This window comes from Enoplosus armatus, chromosome 13 (assembly GCF_043641665.1).
Source record: "Enoplosus armatus isolate fEnoArm2 chromosome 13, fEnoArm2.hap1, whole genome shotgun sequence".
In the NCBI taxonomy this organism is placed as follows: Eukaryota; Metazoa; Chordata; class Actinopteri; order Centrarchiformes; family Enoplosidae; genus Enoplosus; species Enoplosus armatus.
Window position 1 is genome coordinate 9237536 of NC_092192.1, and position 21489 is coordinate 9259024.

A 21489-nucleotide genomic window follows, 5' to 3' on the forward strand; every position below is an offset into this window, starting at 1 on the left:
AATACGTCAACAGTGCTTTTATTGTTTTTAATGATAATAGGAAGATCAATATCATATTTCATGCACACTCAGTTACATAAAGTCATATTCAATCAGTCTGAACAGGCTAATAAAAGGCCAAAATCATCAGTCTTATTGTAAAGCTCACCATCTGAAATGTTCCTCTCTTCTTCGAGTGTATCTTTCCATCTAACTGAAACTAATGTTGACAGAGAAAAGAGTGGGTCCAAGACTAAGAGGCAGAGATTTCTTTTGGGACTCCAGTGGATCTGCCAACCTACATGATCTGATCATCGGTCTGGCCACTCAGTGCCAGAAAATCCTCCCTCAGATGCTCTCGCATGGTTTTATATCATCAGTTTATGATGTTTAAAGCATTTCAGAAGTTTCAGAAGTTATGATGAAGTGTTGCAATTTCTTTTTGTGTTTTTGCAGGCCTACACACTTTCCCCCAAACTGCGTCCTTTATTTCTACCTTATCCTGTATTTCCCAGAATGCCTTGTGACAGTCCTTTGAGAGGATGCATGATCTTGTTGCCCTCAGCTGTTTTTTCTTCCCTCAACTGGGCGTCAGATGAGACAGCCATGTGCCTCTTTCACTGGATGAACAGCGTCTCCAAGCTCCATTGCCTTGTTGCATTATTGAAGCTGCTGTCAATAGATATCTGCGCTTTAATGATGGATTTCTCCCAGTATGAGATGTGTTTGGACTCAAGAAGACCTTGCTCTGACTCTGTGGGACCGACACAAAACCTAATGTCTATCAACGAGAATTAGATAATACAAGGAAATAAACCCACAAATAAAATAAAAAATAACTGGTTATCACAATATTAACAAGCACAGCAACTCCTGATGTGCACAGTGAGTGAGGTGTATTTCAAGCAAATGTAGCCAAGACCTTCTCGTTATTTGTTTGGGGTGACTCCCCACTGGACCTTCTGCTTTCCTGATGAGATTGCTGATGGCAGGAGTGAAGAGAGACCCCCCACGTGTTCAATTATACATCTCTTCTCACTATCTGTCGCCTTCACTTTGTCATACTGACAGAAATTATTCATTTCCACTGTGTGTGCAGAGAGCTTCATACGGTCCTTGATTGCTGACTTCATTCATCTTACTTCACACTGTATTGTATCTCAGTTTGACAATGCTGAAGTAGATAGAAGGGCGCTCTGGAAAGTTGTTAATATAAATTCTATGAAATAAAAATTAGAAAAAAAACTCAGCATTAATCATACAGTATACTGAACATCCTTTAAAGTATTTATGGTAAAATGCTGATGGTATTAGCTGAAGAGTAAAATTGGATCCTACACCTTTAAAGGAGTTTTACAGTTCTAAAGACTTTTGGAGATTTGGCCCCATCAAGAGATTTGTCACACATTGAGGACCTGTGGAAGCCACCCTTTAATCCCAAGAGCCAGGGAGCAAAACACAGAAAATACTAGATAGAGGGAGAGAGAGAGAGCGAGAGAGAGAGAGAGAGAGAGATGTTGTGCTGTGACACACATGCACTCTCCTCCACGCACACACACGACGCAGCAGAGCTGACTGTGGCAGTAAACTAGCACAGCTATCTACCCCTCCACAGTGGTCCCACATGGCCTTTATGCTGGCAGAGGGAGAGCGGGCGCTTAGCAACATCTCATCTGCATGGTTTGCCAAATCAACAGGGTCAAGATCCCTTTAGGCTTGGAGAACTCCACTGTGCTGTGCACCGCCAGCCGGGGTGGCCTCAGAGATGGAGAGAATGGAACAGATATGGGCTGACTCTCTCCTTGGCAAACATCCCTTCTTAAGTTGCTTATTCTCAGTCTTTAGCCTCCAGGATGTATTCTTCTTAAAACAGGAAACAGACTGCCAATGTGAAGTGATCTCTACATGTGTTCCAAGTGCAGTTTCAGGAAAAGACAATTGAAACAAATTGTATTCAAAGCAGGTTGACTTATTAACCTAAATTATAGAAATGTTTATTTGTTTTAAGAAAATAAGACTCAATAAGAATGACTGGCTAAGATGTTTTACTTTAAGTACATTTTCCGGATTATACCTACATACTTTTACTTACATTTTGAAGGACTTTTACTTGTAACAAAAAGATTTTTACGCTGTGGTTGTAGTACTTTTAGTTAATTAAAGGATCTGAATACGTATTTTAGAAATGGGTTCAAGTATAACACATTACAGTTTTTATGGACTGTCATCGTCACATTTGCTCAACACAAACTTCGTCATCCTCCATCAGCTGATATGGTGGTTAGCAAAACAGACATAACACAATTGGATAACAAGGGTTATTTTAAATGCAACTAACAGAGCAGCAAGTTCAATATTAATGTGTTTTCATAATATTAAATTAATGAAAAAGCATTCCATTTTAATTGGGTTATGTGACATGTTACAGAACCGGAAACCACAAAATGCTACAGATGTAATTTTGCCTTTTGGCCACAGTGTCATGTCCATTGAATGTATATAATTTGACATGGATCTAACAGTTACTTTGTAACGGCTCATCTGCGTCTGTTGCAATCCAGATAGAAAGATGAGTCAGTATACACTTACACACACTGACTCAATGGATGTTTTTCTTTTTTAAACAAAGAGAGAAGCTTTTTCCTCCGCCGTGGAGCTGTCAGATCCTCCGCCCCCTCTCATCCTTTCACTACACCCACAACTTGATCCTGGCCAACTGCTTTCTGAGTCCCACATGGTGCAAATTGAATCAAACGCCAGCTACTGTAAGATACACACAAAACACTGCGCACAAGTTTGATTATCTCTGTGAGTGTAAATGGGCTATTTCCCTTTTAACTAAGTAGAAAAGAACATTAGGAGAAAGGCCTGGCTGTTACTATCACTTCTCAGCAACATTACTGTTTGTCTCCATGTGGAAATAAAGACTTATTTTGCTGATTAATCTGTTCTGTTATTTCTAAAACCCACAGTTATCTTTTCACTTAAAACACAAGTTGCAGAGAGGAAGAGTAAATCTGTCAGATACTTTAATAGATATTGTAATATTTGGCTGATTGGTGACATTTTAAACCCTTGGAAGCCAAAGCTCTGGGCCTCAAAGGCAAAATCATAGTCAAGTCAATTGAGGTTACATTACAATCCATCGCCCATGGGCATTGCAATCATTTCACATAATGACATTCCTGTTTTATATACCCAGTCATTAAAAGTCCCAGATCGTTTTTAATCTTCAGCTTTAAATTTTAACTATGAATTCATAAACATACATGCGGTTTGTCATGAAATGATTTGTGAAGAAGATAATGATTTTACTTGTGTCTTCCTCATCATGACTCAAATCCCGTGTGCCCACACACAAGACTGATATCACAACTATGTGTCTGAAAAATAAAAAGCCTGTAGTAAGGGGAATTACAGTGGACCATTTCCTTTCCAGCCCCCTGCAACCTTTGACAGGATAAAAGGATTAGACAACTGATGGATGGACAGATTACGAGTAGCTTTTTGGGTAACCTGTAGTTTGTTTGTCTATGAGTAAACGAGTCTAACAAGTTATGTCATGCAAGTTCAGAATCAGAATCTGATGTTTGGATCAGCATTTTGGCATATCTTGACTTCTTCATGTTAAAAACCATATTAAATGAGACAGGTGATTTGGATCAATGATCTGAGTCCATAGAGAGGACTTTCATAGCCGAGAAAGGCCTCCAGCATAAAGTCAATATGTCCACACTACACGAGCAAATACAAAACTGAGAAGTTTAAAAAAAACATCTGGTTGCTTACATTCCTTTATATATAAACAGAAAAGACGAGTCTCCAAGAAAGCACATGAATACATTCTTGTCAAAAGAACATTTGCTACTACTGTCCTCCAAGCCCTTAAAATCATAGAGGATAAGTGATCCATTGGGTCTGAACCCACAAACAAACATTGTAGAAATGGTCTGAGCTTAATTTAGCATCATCCACAGCTCCACAAATTAGAAGTAATGCATAAACATGAGAGTAATGCCTGGCTCAGCTAGCTGCATCCAAAATATCTTTGGATCCACATTTCCCTGCTCTGTTTGGCTCCAAGGATACACCCTCTTTCTTGATGCCTTCACCAGTACACAGTACAACACACACACAGAGACACCTGCCGAGTCTGTGTTAGTGAGTGGGATGACAGCTCTGCTGCTGTGTTGCTGGCCAGAAGACAAGCTGAGGCGCAACTTCTCCAGCTCTCTGTGGTATCTTGCCGGCTTGTACTTATCCTGGCTCCAGGAGTCGCTTGTCTGTCCCTCACCACCCTGCTCTGCTCCGGCTGCCAAAGCCCTTAATGTTTAGTGGGCTTCCTGTTAAATGGCCTTGTCTCCGGGGAGAGCAGTGGACCTAGTTTAGCAGGGAAAGCTGCCTCGGCCTGTGCAGAGAGTGGATGAGGATGGGATTGAGGGGTAGAGTGGCAAAGCGGCACAAAGCAAGGCGGAACTCATTTTTTGACCTGCTGAAATAGGCAGAAATCCAGAGCTTTAGTAATTTTATTTCTCAGTACTCAAGAGAATATCACACTGTAACATTCATGAGAAATATGCCCCCAATTTGTCAGTTTGCTGGCATTTAGCCTGTGTTTTGAACCGAGGAGGACATCACTTTCAAGTAGAAACTGTTTGTAATCATGATATGGATGTCATCATTTGAGATGTGATTACAGTGAAGCAACTGAATCTACTTCCTCAATTCAACTGACTCCTGTAGCAGATCTGAGTGAAAGCGGTAAGAGAATCTACGTTTGCCGGAATCAGCTAAAAATATCTTGTTTTGATACCAAATCTGGGGCATTGGGACTTGTTGCTGATTCCCACAAGGACTTCACAGAGTTTATGTTTGAAGATCAATATTGCAGAGACCAGAAGCCTCTTAATGATTGTGAGTTCATCAGCAGACTTCTATAATAAGCTGAAAACCTTGCCGAGCGGTCTTTGAAGACGCATTTGAGACTGATGACTCATTGCATAACCAGCCGGAGGTGTTGGAGTGTACCTGCTCAGTAGGACAGGAGGAGTTTAGTCCGGTCACCAGCTAGCCAAGATGATCTCATGGGGACTGAGCATCAGCAGGCTATTTTTGTATTCACACAAAAACTGAACAAACAAATAAATAATAATAAATATTGAAAAATGTATGTATTTTTACAAGAGAGGTTCATTCACGGACTTCCTAAAAAATAACCCCTTAGAAGATTCCCTGACACAAGAACTGTCTGCTTTAAAATACAAAGCACTGACTTGTGTAGTAAGTAGCTGTGCACCATTAGGGATTATTTTATGTATTTATTCATATTGTTAATTCATATTGTTTATTCGTATTGCAGGAACCCCCTGATCACACTCTGTGTGCACTATATACTGTAAATGCATGCTGTTGTTTTCAAGTGTGTGATTTTCTCAGAATGGCCAATTGGCCCATTCTGAGAAAATCATAATTTCGATATGTAGGGGAAATAATAAAGAAGTATGATTGGCCGAGAGAAATTTACAGCAAAAACAGCATGATATAACTGATGACTGCTGTGAATGACGTCATGGTGCTCATTATAAGCCAGTACTCTCTTTCTCTGTTCTCCTCTCAAAACCTTTATGCAAACCACACACACACACACACACACACACACACACACACACACACACACACACACACCCACCCTTCCAGACCATCTAATCACACAGTGACTCACTATACTTGATGGCTCCCCATTGGCAGCACTGATGAGTTAAAAATAAATAGGCATAATGCCATCAGCAATGTCTTTTCCATGACATCTATAATCACTTTCCCCAAATGTCACATTCCACCTGACAAACACTTCCTTCTGCCTGAGTCCTCTCCTCCGACTGGTTTTGTGTTGCGTCTTTTGGTTTCTCTCATTTTCAACAGAATTTTCAAAATTCAAGGCTGCTGTTTTCAAAGTTGCTGCCTGTTGAAACTTTTCCACATTGAACAAGTTTGAGTTTGAAATAATAAACGTCCAAGTTTGAGGGATATCTGAGACTTACCTAGAAACTCATTCAGGTAAATACTCTCTGAGTCAACTGAATTTATGCATTGAATGTCTGCCCGCTGTACTAGATTTCCCATCTAAGGTCTGGCATCATTCAGTGTGGCTGTAATGAGGGATGGAAGTGGAGGTAGTATGCTGTTTATTTCAACCATCTGTGACTGGCCTGAAAATTCCCTTTAATAGTTTTCTCTGCACTCCACAGGAAGAAAATGACTGCTCTGCGAGTTGATCTGCGTCAAGGAAGTGAAGTGCTCATTATTTTACTTGGAGTGTACGAAGTGGATTTCTGTTGCGAGTGAAAAAATTAAAAATCTCTCTGATATCATGTCTCTCTTGGAAAAACGATAAATTATGAATATTGCTGCTGTGCTTGTGGGGTAAATATTTCATCATATATTTTGTATTGACTAATATGAAACTGAGATGAGTTTTCAAAGATATAAAACAGCAAAGAAACCAAGAAAATTGAATAGCTGTCGCAGCCTGTTTGATGTAAATATACTGTAACTGTCCTTTTTGATCTGGGACTGAATAAATTCTGAAAACTTGATCTCCAAAATGTCTTTCCCAGAATTGTTCTGTTAAATAACCATGAACTAAGATGTGCTTCAGTCTTAGTTGATATATTTTGAAATGCATGTAGAGAATAAAAACCATGGAGTAATGTATCTTCTGCTTTGACCGTGGTCCTACTGTTTGTTTTGCAAGCTTTTATGCCATTAAACCAAATGCTCTATGGGGACAGGGAAAGCTGAGTTGAAATGAATTGTGTCAGCCCAAGCAGGTTTAACTCCTTACAGGTGGTCAATCATTTGGTCTTTAAATAGCAGCGCAGCAGGGAGCGGTGTCACGGCTACATGTATTTATGATGAAGCTACCAGCGTGTCCTACTTCTGGGTGACTGCTCAGGTCCCAGCAAGGCACACCTCCTCGCTCTCTCTGTATCTTTTATTCACTTTGTTTTAAATCACTCATTCTCTTGCCCCATTTCTCTCCTGTAGTGTCAACTCTGTCGGACTGGATTGCAGGACTTACTGTGAATAGTCAGGGATTGATTTTGGAGACGTTAAGAGCTTAAGTGAATAATCTCAAATGTCCTTTATGTCTTTGAAATATGTCCAGTGTGACCATACACATGTTTAAAATATGATCCGAAATAATATTACAACGAGTACAGAGTTGGGACAGAGGGAAAGAGTTTAGGCTACATACAGGCAGTGCTGCTTCAGACACTACACCGGAGTTGAGGTCTTGGTTGTTGATTTCCCACTACAAGTGATGCCCAATATTGCTGAAGTGCCTCTGAGTAAGAACAACTAATTCCTGACGATTCCTTTATGTATATGACGCAAGTGACTGCCTCCATGGCTCTGTGTCTGTGAACTACAGATAATACTTGCAAAACAGACTAAAATCTAATTCTAAGTTGTAAAGAGAAAAGCAGTGGCCTCAAGTCCTCAGAGGTAGAACATTGTTTTGCTCGAGGCAAGGTTGGTTAAAAGTGCACGGATGAAGGCCAAAGGAAAATAAAAGCAGCATTCGGGCAGAAGGCTGTAGTAAGAGCACTATTTAGCATGAAGTAGACTTTTTGAGATACAGCAAACTTTGTATATTTTATACTTGTTTCCCCACAATATTTGTATTTAACATAAGCCCTGATTTGGCCCTGCAGCCGCAGTGTGTGTTTGTGAGCGCACACTATTTCTGCACTGTCTTGTTTTTGATTGATCACAAACTGAACTCTGTAGAAGTCTAATGCATATTGTCATGTACCTGATAAGTCAAGATCATCTGATCACTTCTGTCTCATGACCTCAATGAGTGTTTTCATTGTTTCTTTATTTCTCATGTGGAAGTGAAGTGTGACGTAGCAGGAAAAGGTCAATCTTAGTCAAATTTTCCTGGAAAATGAAATTGAATGTTTTAAAAGCTGTCGTACATGCATTCATACACACTGACTATATGAGAGGTAAAACAGCTCTCGAGCACTAATTCGTTTCTGTGAGGATCTGTCCGTGGTGCTGAAAGAAGAAGTCTGGGCATGTTGAGATACAAACAGAGGGAGGCGCCGTTGCTCATCTAACAAAGCCCAACACAAAAATCTCACATAATGTTCCAACTCCCTGGCAGTCACTGCCATTTATCTGGGTCTTGAAGATAGCATTTTCGTTTAAGAGATTTTAATTAGTAAAAGGGTCCCAGAATAAAAACTACAAACATGTTAGAGTTGGAATGTAAAACTGGGAATAAAACACACAGTTTGTACGATGGAAACCAGAAACATGTCTTGTATTCATGTATTCAAACTAAATGTCATGCAAATTGATTCAAGCTGGGGGTCAAATTGCAGCAATGTGAGCGTTTAGATTATTATAATAATGGCACAAAGATGGATGCAACAATCGCTGTGAAAGCCTTAAACTTAGTTATTTAACCTTTGACAATGCCACATTTGCATGTAGTGTGGGGCAATATTTTATCATCATATACACTGATATACCAAACTGATATGTGGTGTTTATGAATAAAGGGATTTTCTGACAGTAGGACAGATTTCTGTTCAATGATTCCTGAGACTTTTGTTTTTTCCCACTCAGCACCGCTTGCAGCCTGGAATCGCCCCAGAAGCCTTTAGCAGCCTGAGTGTGTGTGTGTGTGTGTGTGTGTGTGTGTAAGAGAGGGGGGAGCAGCCATGAAGACACCACCCAGCTCTGTAGGGGAGGGGGAGGCTGTGCGAGTGTGTGGAAGGGAGGGTGAGGAGAGGAGGAGGGGGGTGGGTGAGATGCTCGTTTCAGCACCGCGGACAGCTCCCGGTAAAAGCAGCCAGCAGCAGCGGGTCGGTCCTCTCCGCTGCTCTGAAAAAAAGAGAAAAATCTAAACAGAGATTTTTTTTTTCTTTTTCACACCTCTCGAAGACCGCAATTAAGATCCGTTTTTTTTCGAGGAGGGGATTTAGTTTCGTTCAGTCCGGAGCAGGCGACATATTTGTAGTGACAGGCTACAGACAAAACCATTACAGGACTCCCGAGGTTTGCGTGTGCAATCTCTGCGAAGTTTCTCGCCACTGAAAGGCATTGTGCCTCCACCTCCAGCTGGTCTGCACCGCCCGGAAAACCCGCTGGCATTCAAGGGAAGTTGAGGAGAAAACAAAAGTGACAACACCACATCAGCACCTTCTTCTGTTTGGACTATATCCTAAAAGAAGTTGTTGGACTTTTTTTTTCACTTGCCCAGTTCTACTGCATAATTTCCTGGTTGTGTGTGTGCAGAAGGATTTCTATTTGTTGGATATTACTCCTAGCAGCAAAGGGACAAGCAAGACAAGTTTTCTTTTTCTATTCGGTGCAATAGGCTTCTCTCAGCCTCCATCGGTCCCCCTACAGATGCAAGCCTTTGATGCGCCCGGATCCGTCTCTCCTCTCCCGCAGCACTGATTCTTTCCTCCTCATCAAGTCACCCATCTCATCTGTAATTTAACATTCACAGAGGAGCGCCCCGGACTGCCACCCCCACCCACCCCCACCTCCCCCCATCTTTGACAGCTGCTTAAGACTGGTAGGTGATAATGGCCATGGATCGGTGAACAATGCTTTTTCAGATTGTAGCGAGGTGAAGTTGGAGGCCCTGCGTCTACACAGAATAGTGGAGAGCACAGCTTAGCAACTTTTGACACTGATCCATCGTTTTTTCTTTCCTTTTTAGAGACTTGCTGTAGAAATCGGTGTGTGGCCCGTTTGTAGCTGTTCATGACGGAAACGATGGCGCTGAGTGGAAACTGTAGGACTAACCCCAAAGAGCAAGCATCAGTTCAGAACAGTTTCCCAGATGTTGTTGAATTAAACGTAGGGGGGCAGGTTTATTACACGCGTCACTCAACTTTGGTGGGCACCCCGAATTCATTACTCGGTAAGCTGTTCTCTTCCAAAAAAGACGCGTCTAATGACTTTGCGAGAGATCCCAAAGGCCGTTTTTTCATCGACAGAGACGGGTTTTTATTTCGGTATGTGTTGGACTACCTCCGAGACAAGCAAGTCGTCCTCCCGGACCACTTCCCGGAGAAAGGGAGGCTCAGGAAAGAGGCGGAGTACTTTCAGCTGCCCGACTTAGTGAAGCTCCTGACCCCCGAGGACATCAAGCACAGCCCGGACGACTACTTCCACAGCGACTATGAAGACGGGTCCCAGGGCAGCGACCACCGGCAGTGTCCGCCGCCCTCTCTCGTCCCCGCGGACAGAAAGAGCGGCTTCATCACGGTGGGGTACCGGGGCTCGTGCACCATGGGCCGAGAGAGTCAGACCGACGCCAAGTTCAGGAGGGTACCTCGGATACTGATATGCGGGCGGGTGGCCCTCGCCAAAGAAGTTTTCGGGGAGACCCTGAACGAGAGCCGGGACCCGGACAGGACCCCGGATCGGTACACCTCCCGGTTTTACCTCAAGTTCAAGCACCTGGAGAGGGCTTTTGACATGCTGTCGGAGTGTGGTTTCCAAATGGTGGCCTGCAACTCGTCAGTCACCGCCTCGTTTGTCAACCAGCACACAGAGGACAAGGTCTGGTCCAGCTACACGGAATACGTTTTCTACCGTAAGTGACACCTTTGCTTTTGTTACAGCAGATCAACACACACACACACACACACACACACACACACACACACACACACACACAAAGTTGGAGTCACCGCTAGAAGGCGCACTTGGTTTACTCGTCCTGTGTGTGAGAGAGGCGTCTGTGGATGGGTCCTCCTGGCAAAGGACCACCCCTCTGTTGAGTGATGTGAGTGTACTGAACATTACAGACAGTGTGATCAGAGCTGCCTCCACCTGTTTGACCTTTAGTTCCTGACATTTTGTCACTGTTTTTTTTTCACTTGGACAGGGTCAAAAAGGCTTTTAAAAACTGCATTAACTTTTCCATAGCGAGATTATAAAACTGCCTTGCACAAGTGTTCCACTTGTCTATGACCTGTGGGCTGTCTGCATTGCCTTGGTTAGAATGCAAAACGCAGAGTCAAACTTTCACGCTCCGTGAGTGTCTGAAGTTTTGTCTGAGCTCTGTGGAACAAAACCAATTAGAGATCACTCCTGGTAATTGGGGTTGAGCTAAGGTGTTGTTATCTCTCCCTGGAAGCGACGAAAACCTTAGCAGCAAACACATAACTGAAAGGCTAGTTCGTGTTTTGATCTTAGTGTGTTCAAACCTATTACAGCATGTTGCAGCATTCAGTACGCCCTTGCAGACTAGTTTATATTTCATAAGATTTAACCAGATTCTAATAATTTCACTCCCATCTGAGCCATAGCAATCGTCAGAGCAATGATTTGTCAATGCTTGCCATTTCTCATCTTGGTGCAATTTTCTACTCCACCTCCTCTCCGCTTTCATCCACTCCATCCTTTCAACTTCATGCATTTGCTATTGCTTTCTCCACCTTTGCTGCTCACTGGTTGGTGGGAATCTGGCAAGCGCGGAAGTGAAGAAGAGATCATCACGACTTTTATACCAGCTTCTGTGAGACATCATAAGGCAAGGAAATAATCCATATTCTCTGATCTGACAGTGTAGAATTTATCCCAAACTATTTGATAGCTGCATACAATGAAGCTGCCATAAAAGAGACAGAGTGTAAGTGATACTGCGAATGTGCTTAAGTTCTTAGTACCTGTAGAAACTACTTGGGTGTTATAAGACAAAGCTTTCACCTGGAATAACCCGTGAATCAGTAGCAATGGCCACATTTGAGCTGCCATGAAAGATTCTGAAAAAAAACAAAGGTCAAGGTAAACTTTACTATCCCAGATTGGGAAATTCGGTTGGTCAAGGGGCAGAAGTACACAAAACAGTAAAACAGCCCCCCCTTCTATCCCCCTAACACACACACACACACACACACACACACACACACACACACACACACGTATGCACACACTCACATACACTGACACACACACACTAACATAGAAACAAATAAATACTTCAATATGCAGTGGGCTACAACATTATAATTACATTATAATCAACTAATAAATATGTTGCACCATACAAGTATAGCATAAGGATTACCATTGTACATAGACCTGACCAAAATACCATCAAATCCTCTGCTTTTGTCCCTCTCATTTAACAGTCTAATTGCTGAAGAACAAAATACTTGCTAAACCTGACACATATTATTCTGGATTGTGAATCACAAAGAGATGAATTTATCTGGCACTTACTAAACTGTGCAGATGTACTGTAATAGACCATCCCCCTTTGGCTCTCCAAGATAGTTTCAGCTGTCTTTAAATATGTCCTTTTGCCCACACAACTCCTTTGAAATGTATTTATTGCAGCAAGTACGCCATGGATTTATGAATATTTGAAAATATTACTGGACCCTTGCTTAGTCATAAACATAGTTCCCATAACTACCACAGAGAAAGCATTTGAATACATATGTGGAAATCTGTCAGTGGTTTTATGTGTTAAAATTCCCAAAAGATTAAATCAAGTCTTGTTACATAAGTGAGATGCAGTACAACAATGCACAATGTGCTGACTATTGCTGCAAATAATACTGGAGAAGCTGCCAACAGTACTGAGACGAATGTGTTGAGGCAGCTATCATGATATCCACTAATAACACACAGAAAGAGTTTCTACTCCCATAGGAACAGTGGTTTTAAAAATATGGTTTATTTTCCCTTAAAAAGCTTACAATTCAAGAAAGAGTTTTGACAGTGACTAATCTCTCTGGTAACACTTGTATTACTGAAATCTTTACAAGTGTTCAGTACTGAGTAGGTGTGGGTTTCATTGATACTGTATGTAGACTTTATATATAACATCCCTTGTGGTCCCAAAACCTCTTATCAAACACAGCAGCAGTCATGTTAGTTCTAAAATCCTCTTCCATCCTCATTTCGAAGTAATTTGTGATTACAGAACAGACAATTTTGGTACTTTTGGCAATTGTAATGAAGCAGTGGACTGTTTCATATTCATAGGATACATTTTTCAGTTCAAGAAGAGGGACATCTAACCCAGTTCTTTTCACTACTGGCTTTGCTGTCTTGTTTCAGTGCCCAGGCGTCCAGATGTTTGGCAAGCAAAAACAGTTATGGGCCGATATGAAAACATCCTTAAAAGGCAAATTTTTGGTTTGTCATGTGACACAAAGAAGGCTCAAGTTGTTTTTTAAGACATTCTAACATTACCTGTACAATTCTTCACATCCCAAAAATATCTCTTATTCATCTTGTTCCAAAGATTTCCTTGTAATGACTGGGATGGAGACTAGGACTGCTGGTTAGAAACCACTGAGATGTGCTTTCACCACCGCCTAAGGGAATACAACTACCAGCCCCATAAATCACATGAGTCAAATGGCCACATGGTCACAGAGCTAACAGGAGTAGTAAAAAAAAAAAACCACACACACAAGAGCGATTCGCTGGGCTGGTTCCAGGCTAAATGAGCTCTGCATTAATGGCCTGCATGAAGCAGCTACAATGACTGGATGGCTCTTGGCTCTTATAACCCCCAGAAGTAGCGCTAACAAGCCAAATCAAGTGGTGGTGGGGGCTGCTGACACACACACACACACACACACACACACCTTGCTTATGCCATATCTGGCAGTGTGTCTGTGGGCTGCCTCTGCAGGCCTCTTCTTGCTTACTGACAAACAACAACTGCTTCCTGGCTTTGTTGACACTCAAAGGCCAGGGCACAGACGGTGGCAGATGTGTCGGGCCTATACGGCAACACACACAGTCGCACTAAATGCCTACATGTAGCCGAGCAAACAAATAGACACTCGTGCAGGGGCAAATCCTGGTAACCATGCATAATCACAGAGACAGACACACATGCACACAGGTAAGCATGCATACACACACACAATCAAGCAGGGAGTTTGTTAAATGCTGCAGTCATCCAGTGGATTAAATGTGGTCACTGACAGTCTCTTGTTTATCTGCCTGTGACATTTTTGGCACGCTCGTCTTTCCCCTCTCCCTCCCCATGCTCCTTCTTGCTCGCCTTCCTTGTCTTTTCTCTCTCCCTCTTCTCCTTTCATGTCTTCTCATTTTGCTCTAGTCAATCATACTCGGCTTTTCTCTCTTGTCTCGGTTCCCGCCCTCCCTCTTTCCAGCTTCATTTTGCTCTGCGCGCCGCAGGGCCAAGGAGCAGCGCGGCGGCACCAGTTGCCTTTACATGCCTCACTGCACCGTCACGCCTCCTGTCTCACTCCTTATTCATATCTCTGTCTGTCTGCCTGTCCATCTCCATGATTGTTTATTTACCTTCATCTTCGGCTGTCTCATTCAAAGTTTTATCCATTTTGTCTGTCTCTTTCTGTTTGTCCCTGTCCTTATTATACATATGCCAGTGAGTCTGTCTTTCTTATTTGTTGGCCCCCTATTGAAGGTCTTAAGGTCTTGGGCGACAGTAGCAACTGATTGTGCCTTTCACATTGTGCCTGGATCTTGTCAACATCTTGACAAGCTAAATGCAGTATATAGCTAAAAATATGTCCACATACGTTTGTGTACTTTTGGTCTGCATCTGTTTTCATGTTCTGAGCATGTTTAGACTTTTAACATTGCGCTGACAGTTTAGGGAATGTTCCTGTTCCAACTTGATAATGCCCTTGTGTAAAAAGAAAGAGGTCCATAAAGAAATTATTTTCCCAGCTTGCTGTGCAAAAACGTGACTGGCCTGCATAGAGCCCGGACCTTAACCTCACGGAACATCTTTAGGATTAATTGGAATAGAGCTGCGAGCCAGGCCTTATCCCAACATCAATGGCCAACTTCACTAATGCTCTTGTGGCTGAATGGGAGCAAATCTCTGCTGCCAGATTCAAAAATCCTGTGGAAAGAAGAGTGGAGGCTGTTTCGGCTTCATATTAACGCCAATTGTTTTGTAATGAGACGTGAAACAACCACATATGGGTGTACTGTCCATCTGTCCATCTGTCCACATGTTTTTGGCCACGTTGTGAATCTGCCTTTTTGGACACATTGGATTAGTTGTTAATGGCAAACATTATCTACAAGAAGCTTAGAAGAACATCAGCATTAGGGGTGGCAAGTCATCTGCTATTAACGCTAACACTGGTTGCTTTGCTAAAGTAGCCTCCAGGACAGTTACCTAGCTAATATGACCAGAAATTAATTAATTTATTTAGGTCAACTGAGCATCTTTTAAGAGTCCAAGCTAAACGTTACAGATAAAAGAGAGGTCACTGTATCACAGAAAGCTAAATTTGGGGACAAATTGACCTGATAGGATTATTAATGCCATGTTTTAAGACAATCCTCTGCCTCCCCACCACATCAATATTTTTTCAGGTATCTCATTCTTATATATTTAGCACACATCCATTTCTCCATGCGGCCTCCATAATGGAGCCATATAGTGCTTTGCTTAAGGGCACAAGTTCACTTTCCATTCCCAATTTGACTGATACAACTTTGCCGACTTCCACTTACAAGCTTCATGTTTTTCTTGCCAGAAGCCTAAACCTCCTTCATCTCTTTCTATCCTCTTTTTTGCTTGTTATCTATTGCCCTGGATTCTACACTCGTCTGATTGCACCTATCAATCTCCTTTCTGTTTGTGGCTATTCAAATTCGAGATGGCCTCTGAAACCCCAGAAGGCAAATGTATTTACCAATTTGTTGCATGGCTGGAGTGACTGATAATTAATCATCACTGTTGACAGTTGGTTCTGTGGTATTCACCGCAGGGCCTGACTGAGCCTACTGCAACAGAACCACCGAACAACATAACATCCTCTGTGTGGCAAAAAAGTCTGCTGAGAGGATGGGAACATCATATTTTTTGGCTCAGGATGTACTTCCCCAGGCTTTATTTTTACCTCAGCTGAACATGTCAGAGTGAAATGTGTGTCATTACAAATGGCCATTTTCATTTGACCATGCGTGCTGGTGTGTGACACACGGTGCCATTAGCTTGTTACACACGGATGAGTAACTCCTTGCAACAAATGCGTTTTGGCAGGTGGGAAGAAAGGGGTTATGGTAATGGTTATGGTGTTTGTGTGTGTGTGTGTTTGTGTGTTAATGCGTGACCCATGTTGCACTACCTGAGGCATTTGCACACCCGTTGAGCCACTGGCTAAACACACCTGCACTCCACCAGCCCCACACACACAGACACCGACACCCACTTGCAGACACACACTCACTCATGACCATATGAAACATCACACTCGTCTCGGCCCAGCCGGTGACGACATTAGCAGCGGCGGTCTCATGCTGCAGGCCTGTAGGAAGTGATTAGCCGAGGAGCAGACAGGCCGTGACAGCTCTGAGGAGAGTCTTGATAGGGACAGCTGCTACCCTGGCCTCAGCTCCACAGGGGAGTTCACCACCACACACCTCAACTCTGCATTATTCAAACTGAGACAAAAAGGAGGGAGAGAGGAAGCAGGTGGAAAACACTGTTTGATGTGTGTAAGAGGAGAAAACTGCTGCTATTCTTCTTACTCATGCTTTTACTTACTGTTACTATAACTACTGGTGACGCTACTGCTTTGACCACTACTATTGTGATGTGTCACTATAATTGCTGATTGCAACTACAACCAGGAGAACTTTGTCAATCCAAGTACTGCTATATTTAATACTAACTTAGATTGCCACTGTTATAGCACCATTAACATTACTACTGGTATTACAACTACTTATCTTTTTTAAAGGGTTCAAAAAACAAAAAGCCACATGAAATCAACAGCAAATGTAACAACTTCAAGGTTAAGAGTATAAAGGCCAGCACCATAAAAGCGACACCATTTAGAATTCACTTCAAGTTGTTTACATTGTAGGAAGGCTTCACAAAAATGAGAATTTGACAAGATGACACATATTTAACCATTTAGTGTATGCTGACCCTGAAAGCAACCTGGATGATGATTTGCTATTAAAGGTTCCAGTTTCAGTTATGTAGTCTATGTAGTAGTCTCAAGGAAAAACATTCAGGATCTGCATACAGTATACTGTATTTATATATACTTTTGCTTCTTGTTGCTGCCTTACATAGTGATATGTTGCCTTGAAGAGTCAATATAGCTAAATAAAACTGCCATGAGCTTGCCTTTTTTCTTGGAGCTGCTGCATTGTGTACAAGCTGTGGGCGAGGAAGAGACTTTTGACTGAGTCAAGAATACAGAGACTTGTAAAGAAATGAAAGCAGACATGACCCTTTCCCATAGTCACTGAAACAATAAAAAAACTGCTTTACACTCGGTATATTCTTCAGTTGGAAGAAGCAAAATTTCAAAAAGTAACGTTAAATTCTGTTTGTCAAAAAAGGAGCATAGAGTGGAAAGAGATATGATCTGTGGGTGAGAGCGATGGGAGGAGTGAGTGATTGAAAGTGAAACCCTCAATCCAGTTGAGGGTAAACAGAAAATTAAGTTTCACTTTTGAAATAGGGTTTACTCACCTTTTCAAGATGATAGAAAATAAGTTACAGCAAGTGAATTAGATGATGATGAGTCTTTTCGAGGAAGTAAATATAGAGTGACCCTATCCTGAAACAACATATTTGTTTGCATTTATATTGCTATTGATTTTGCGTAAGAGCTCACAGTGGGAGCTGCAGGTGGGGTTGTATGAAAGTAAGGGGAGGACGGTATAGAAGAGAGAATGGATAAAGGGCAAGTGGGTCGTATGGAAAGAAGATAGACTTTCTTGTTTGTCTAGCCTCCCCTTGACCTTCTCCCCTGGAAGCTTAGTGTAGCTACGTAGTGTAGATTCCCATAATCCCCGGTCTCTGGAGGATATGGGGAACTACAGAGCTCTAGAGAGGGAAAGAGAGAGAGAGAGAGGGGGAGAAAGAACAGAGAGTGAACACCGGAGCGTCAACAACAAGCTCCCCTAAGCCCTCTGCGACTCCCTCCTCTCCTCGCCGTCTATCAACCATTTTTCTCCTCCTCTGTGACTCTTGACACTCTATTCTCTCTGCGGCGGTAGGCACGGTTGATATAATGCTGATGCTCTTCCCCTGTTGTGTTGGAGTAAGTGCTCTGCGGTGCGACGAGGTGTGGAGCGTTGCCATAATGACAGAAACTGCAGCTGGAGAGCCTCTTCACTCGCTCAACCCACCGGCTGGCTGCTGCAATGCATCAATGCTTTAATAGTCCCGCTGTGTGCAAGTCCAGATTGGCTGGAAACACAATGCAAAGGATGCACAGATTTCCTATCACATCAGTAATTGCGCCGCCTAATCATACCAACGGCTGTTTCCACTGTGGGAGTGCATGCCACAGTTCAGATTGATGCCTGCTGCCATTTGTTGAAGTTTCCTACATCATATTTGAGAAATTCAGAGAATTATAGAGTTCCAGTACCTAATGTGATTTTCTGAAATATTGTGTGCTGTCTGTCTGATTCAAACATACTCACGATTATTCATAAGAGCAGGCCACCTACAATTTGTTGTAGTTTTGCCTAATTTCCAAATGAAGTAAGAGCATGTTTCTAAACATTTTAAGTCAGTTTGGCCCAAATTACTACTTCTCTTGCGCCAATATTACTCATTTGTCATTTTAGCACATACTAGAAGGGCTACATGTGGCCTGGGTTCTATTGCAGAAAGTAGCCTGCTGCTGTTACATTGCATTTTCGATACATGAATATCTTTTGGATTTTGTCCCTTTTCTCACAGGGTTCAAAGAGCAGGCTCACATCTGCTGTTTGCAGGGCACACTTTTACAGGCTTAAACCCAGGTTTCCCGGTTGCGCCGTTGTGTCTGTTCTTGCAACGCCAAACCACCGCTAAGTCTCTTGACGGCAGAGACAACAGAGTTTGTAAAACTATCATGACAGACCAACAAAGATGCAAAATACACATCTACACAAGTGTTTTGGGAGTGAATTTTTATGCGTGTGCTTTGGGCAAGTCTCTGCTTTTCTGGTGTGTGTTTTTGTCTTGCTCTCTCCTCAGTTAGCTCAGCTCCTCATTTACCTCTACCATCCCCTCCATTCAATTTCTTCAGTCTGAAGTTGGTCAGTATTCAGACTAATAGTACTTAAACCTCATGATGAAACTTCACAGTTTGATCGTGTTTTGTATCATTCCTTATTCCTCTGTGCCTCGTTAGAATCACACGTTGTCGCTCAGGCAGCAGTGGTCCGCAGCTTGATCGAGCATATGGTCATACCGCTGTAATTTCATTCCACGATGCTTTATAGCTTCCTAGGGCAGAATGTCAGTGGCATTTCATTTGTAAGTGGCAATGAAGTCTTTATGTCCATTAAGAAAGCTAGAGGCACTAATGTAGCAACTCCAGAGGAAATTAACTCCAGAGGAAATTACTGAAACCACCAATGGTAACTTGTGATAAAAGCTTAATGTGTCTTGATGTTTCATAAAAATATAATGTCACAGTTCTTTTTTCTCGCTTGTAGTCAAGGAAAGAGGGCAAGTTTGCTTCAAATTTATTTGCTTTCATTATTGACAAAGACATAAAACTCTGGCAGGATTTGATGTTTTACTTATTCTTAACATTTCTGCCCGTATTTAATAGACACGGAGGAAAGATAATGGATGCATAGGAGGCAGAGTTGGGATGGATTTGTCAAATAATTGATCTCTGTTACAGTCACATTGCATGCATCTTAACCAACTGAGACTTGAGATTGATTATCAGTCATTATAGAGTCTAAGCATTTTATAACAAATTTTGAAAATCACAAAAGACCATATAATGTGTTAAAATAGTTTAATAGTCTTTAGCATGATATGAAACAGTACCTGAAGTTATGCCACTGCAGAGGATTATTGCAAACTCCAATACTGTGTCTCATTAGTAATCCCTTGGTGTCATTTCAGAATACTCAGCTGCTTGCTAGAGCATACTGTCATCACCATTTCATTCCTAAGTGGCTGTGAAGCTCCCTGTCCATTAAAACACATATATACTGTAGGTTTAAGCATGCAATGGCACACACATGCCCCCCTGCTCACACACACTTGGAGGTGAACTTAAACAAACAGCTAACCGATGAAAAATGATTCTCATTAGAAGGAAGATGATATATCAGAACGCTCACACTAACTGTGTCTATAGATTTCTGCAAAATCTCTCACTGTTGTGTTGAATCCCTTCTACCTCTTAAAGCAGGAAGAGGAGGGAGAGAGTGACAGCTTTAACCCCTACCACCCATTTTACCGTGATGGATAAGACGGATTTTGTTTAAATCTGCAGGTTTCATGGCAAAGTGATACAAACCAAGCACACAAAATATTAGGAACACCGTGCTTTTACTGAGCTGCACCTCAAGCCACCTCATGGCCTAAAATTTCTACTTTAATCTGTTTCCTTTGCTTTCATCTGTAGCTCCCTTTAAGACTGAAGGGGATTTACCGGGCAAATATATCAGAGCGAAATCAGAGTTCAGCCCCCCCCCATTCCCTAGAAAGTGCAGCTACTGTTGTACTTTATAACGTACTACCTAAGAGATGCTTTACTGATCGGTCATGGGTGACACTTAGAAACAGCCTTATGGCGTTTTTCGAAAACCCAGCTTGAGTACCCAGAGTACTCAGCTGATTTTGCGCTGCACTTCTATAACATCGTCAGACTCATGACAGACTATTTTAGAAGAAAAGTCGCACAGCAGTTTCAAACTATTCCATGCGTTCTTCTCACTTGTCAAAACCTTGTGATACATTTCATTGCCCAAATGCAACTGGGGATTCAGGGGTGTTATGCTAGTAGCGGTTAATGTAGCCTTGAGCCACTAGCCTCAGGCAGAGATGAAGCGAGGGCTACAGAGGTCTGGTAAACTCATAAGACTGATGTAGGCTGTAGCCTGGTTGCCCCATGTGTGCAGGAGACTGTTTTGGTCGGATTCATTATTTAAATTTGGTAGGTGGATTTGGGGAAATTGGGAGCGTCCTGTATCTGATCATGCTGACTGTAGGAATACTTACAGTCAGTAAAAAACTAGTTAGAACAAATGAAAACCAACATGTAATTTGTTAAACTCAATTTGAATGCAACCCACATCTGCTGGATTTTTTACTCGACGCAAGGATTTTTCCATCCACGCATGACTTCCCAGATGGTTTGGTGGCGCAGGATTTTCCATTCAGCACGGCTCACCAGTTTACTTCATTTGGCGTTAGCAAAGAAAACAATAGCCTAGTTTACTGATGGGCAACAGGCCATGCAGTGATTCAGACAAACTGCACTTCGGGAATCCCCCCTGCTGGAGTACAAGGCATAGCCTGTTGTTCTTGCACACCACGAATTAGAACAGATAATAACGGATTTGATATTTATTATTCTCTTCACATCCGAACAGCAGTTAGAATTTCACGTCTTCCAAATGTGAGGAACTTAGAAGAGATGCTTTGCAATGACATGCAAGCTATGCCAGCACTCAAGGGGAGTTGGCTGGACTAAAACTTGAATAGTTTTGGAAATTAATTAAATCATTATC

General features: G+C 42.2%; 1 protein-coding gene across 2 annotated transcripts in view; it reads left to right on the forward strand.

The window, feature by feature from the left end:
- Positions 1 to 2548: 2548 nt before the first annotated feature.
- The window catches only part of kctd16b (potassium channel tetramerization domain containing 16b), a 75694-nt gene continuing 56753 nt past the window's right edge, over positions 2549 to 21489 (forward strand). The window contains exons 1-3 of one of the 2 annotated variants that reach the window (XM_070917633.1): positions 2549 to 2556; positions 8846 to 8861; positions 9838 to 10617. In XM_070917633.1, coding sequence (XP_070773734.1) covers positions 2549 to 2556; positions 8846 to 8861; positions 9838 to 10617 — 804 coding nt within the window. Of the gene's footprint in view, positions 2557 to 8845; positions 8862 to 9771; positions 10618 to 21489 lie in introns of those variants that run through there. The other variant, XM_070917632.1, reaches the window with a different exon arrangement.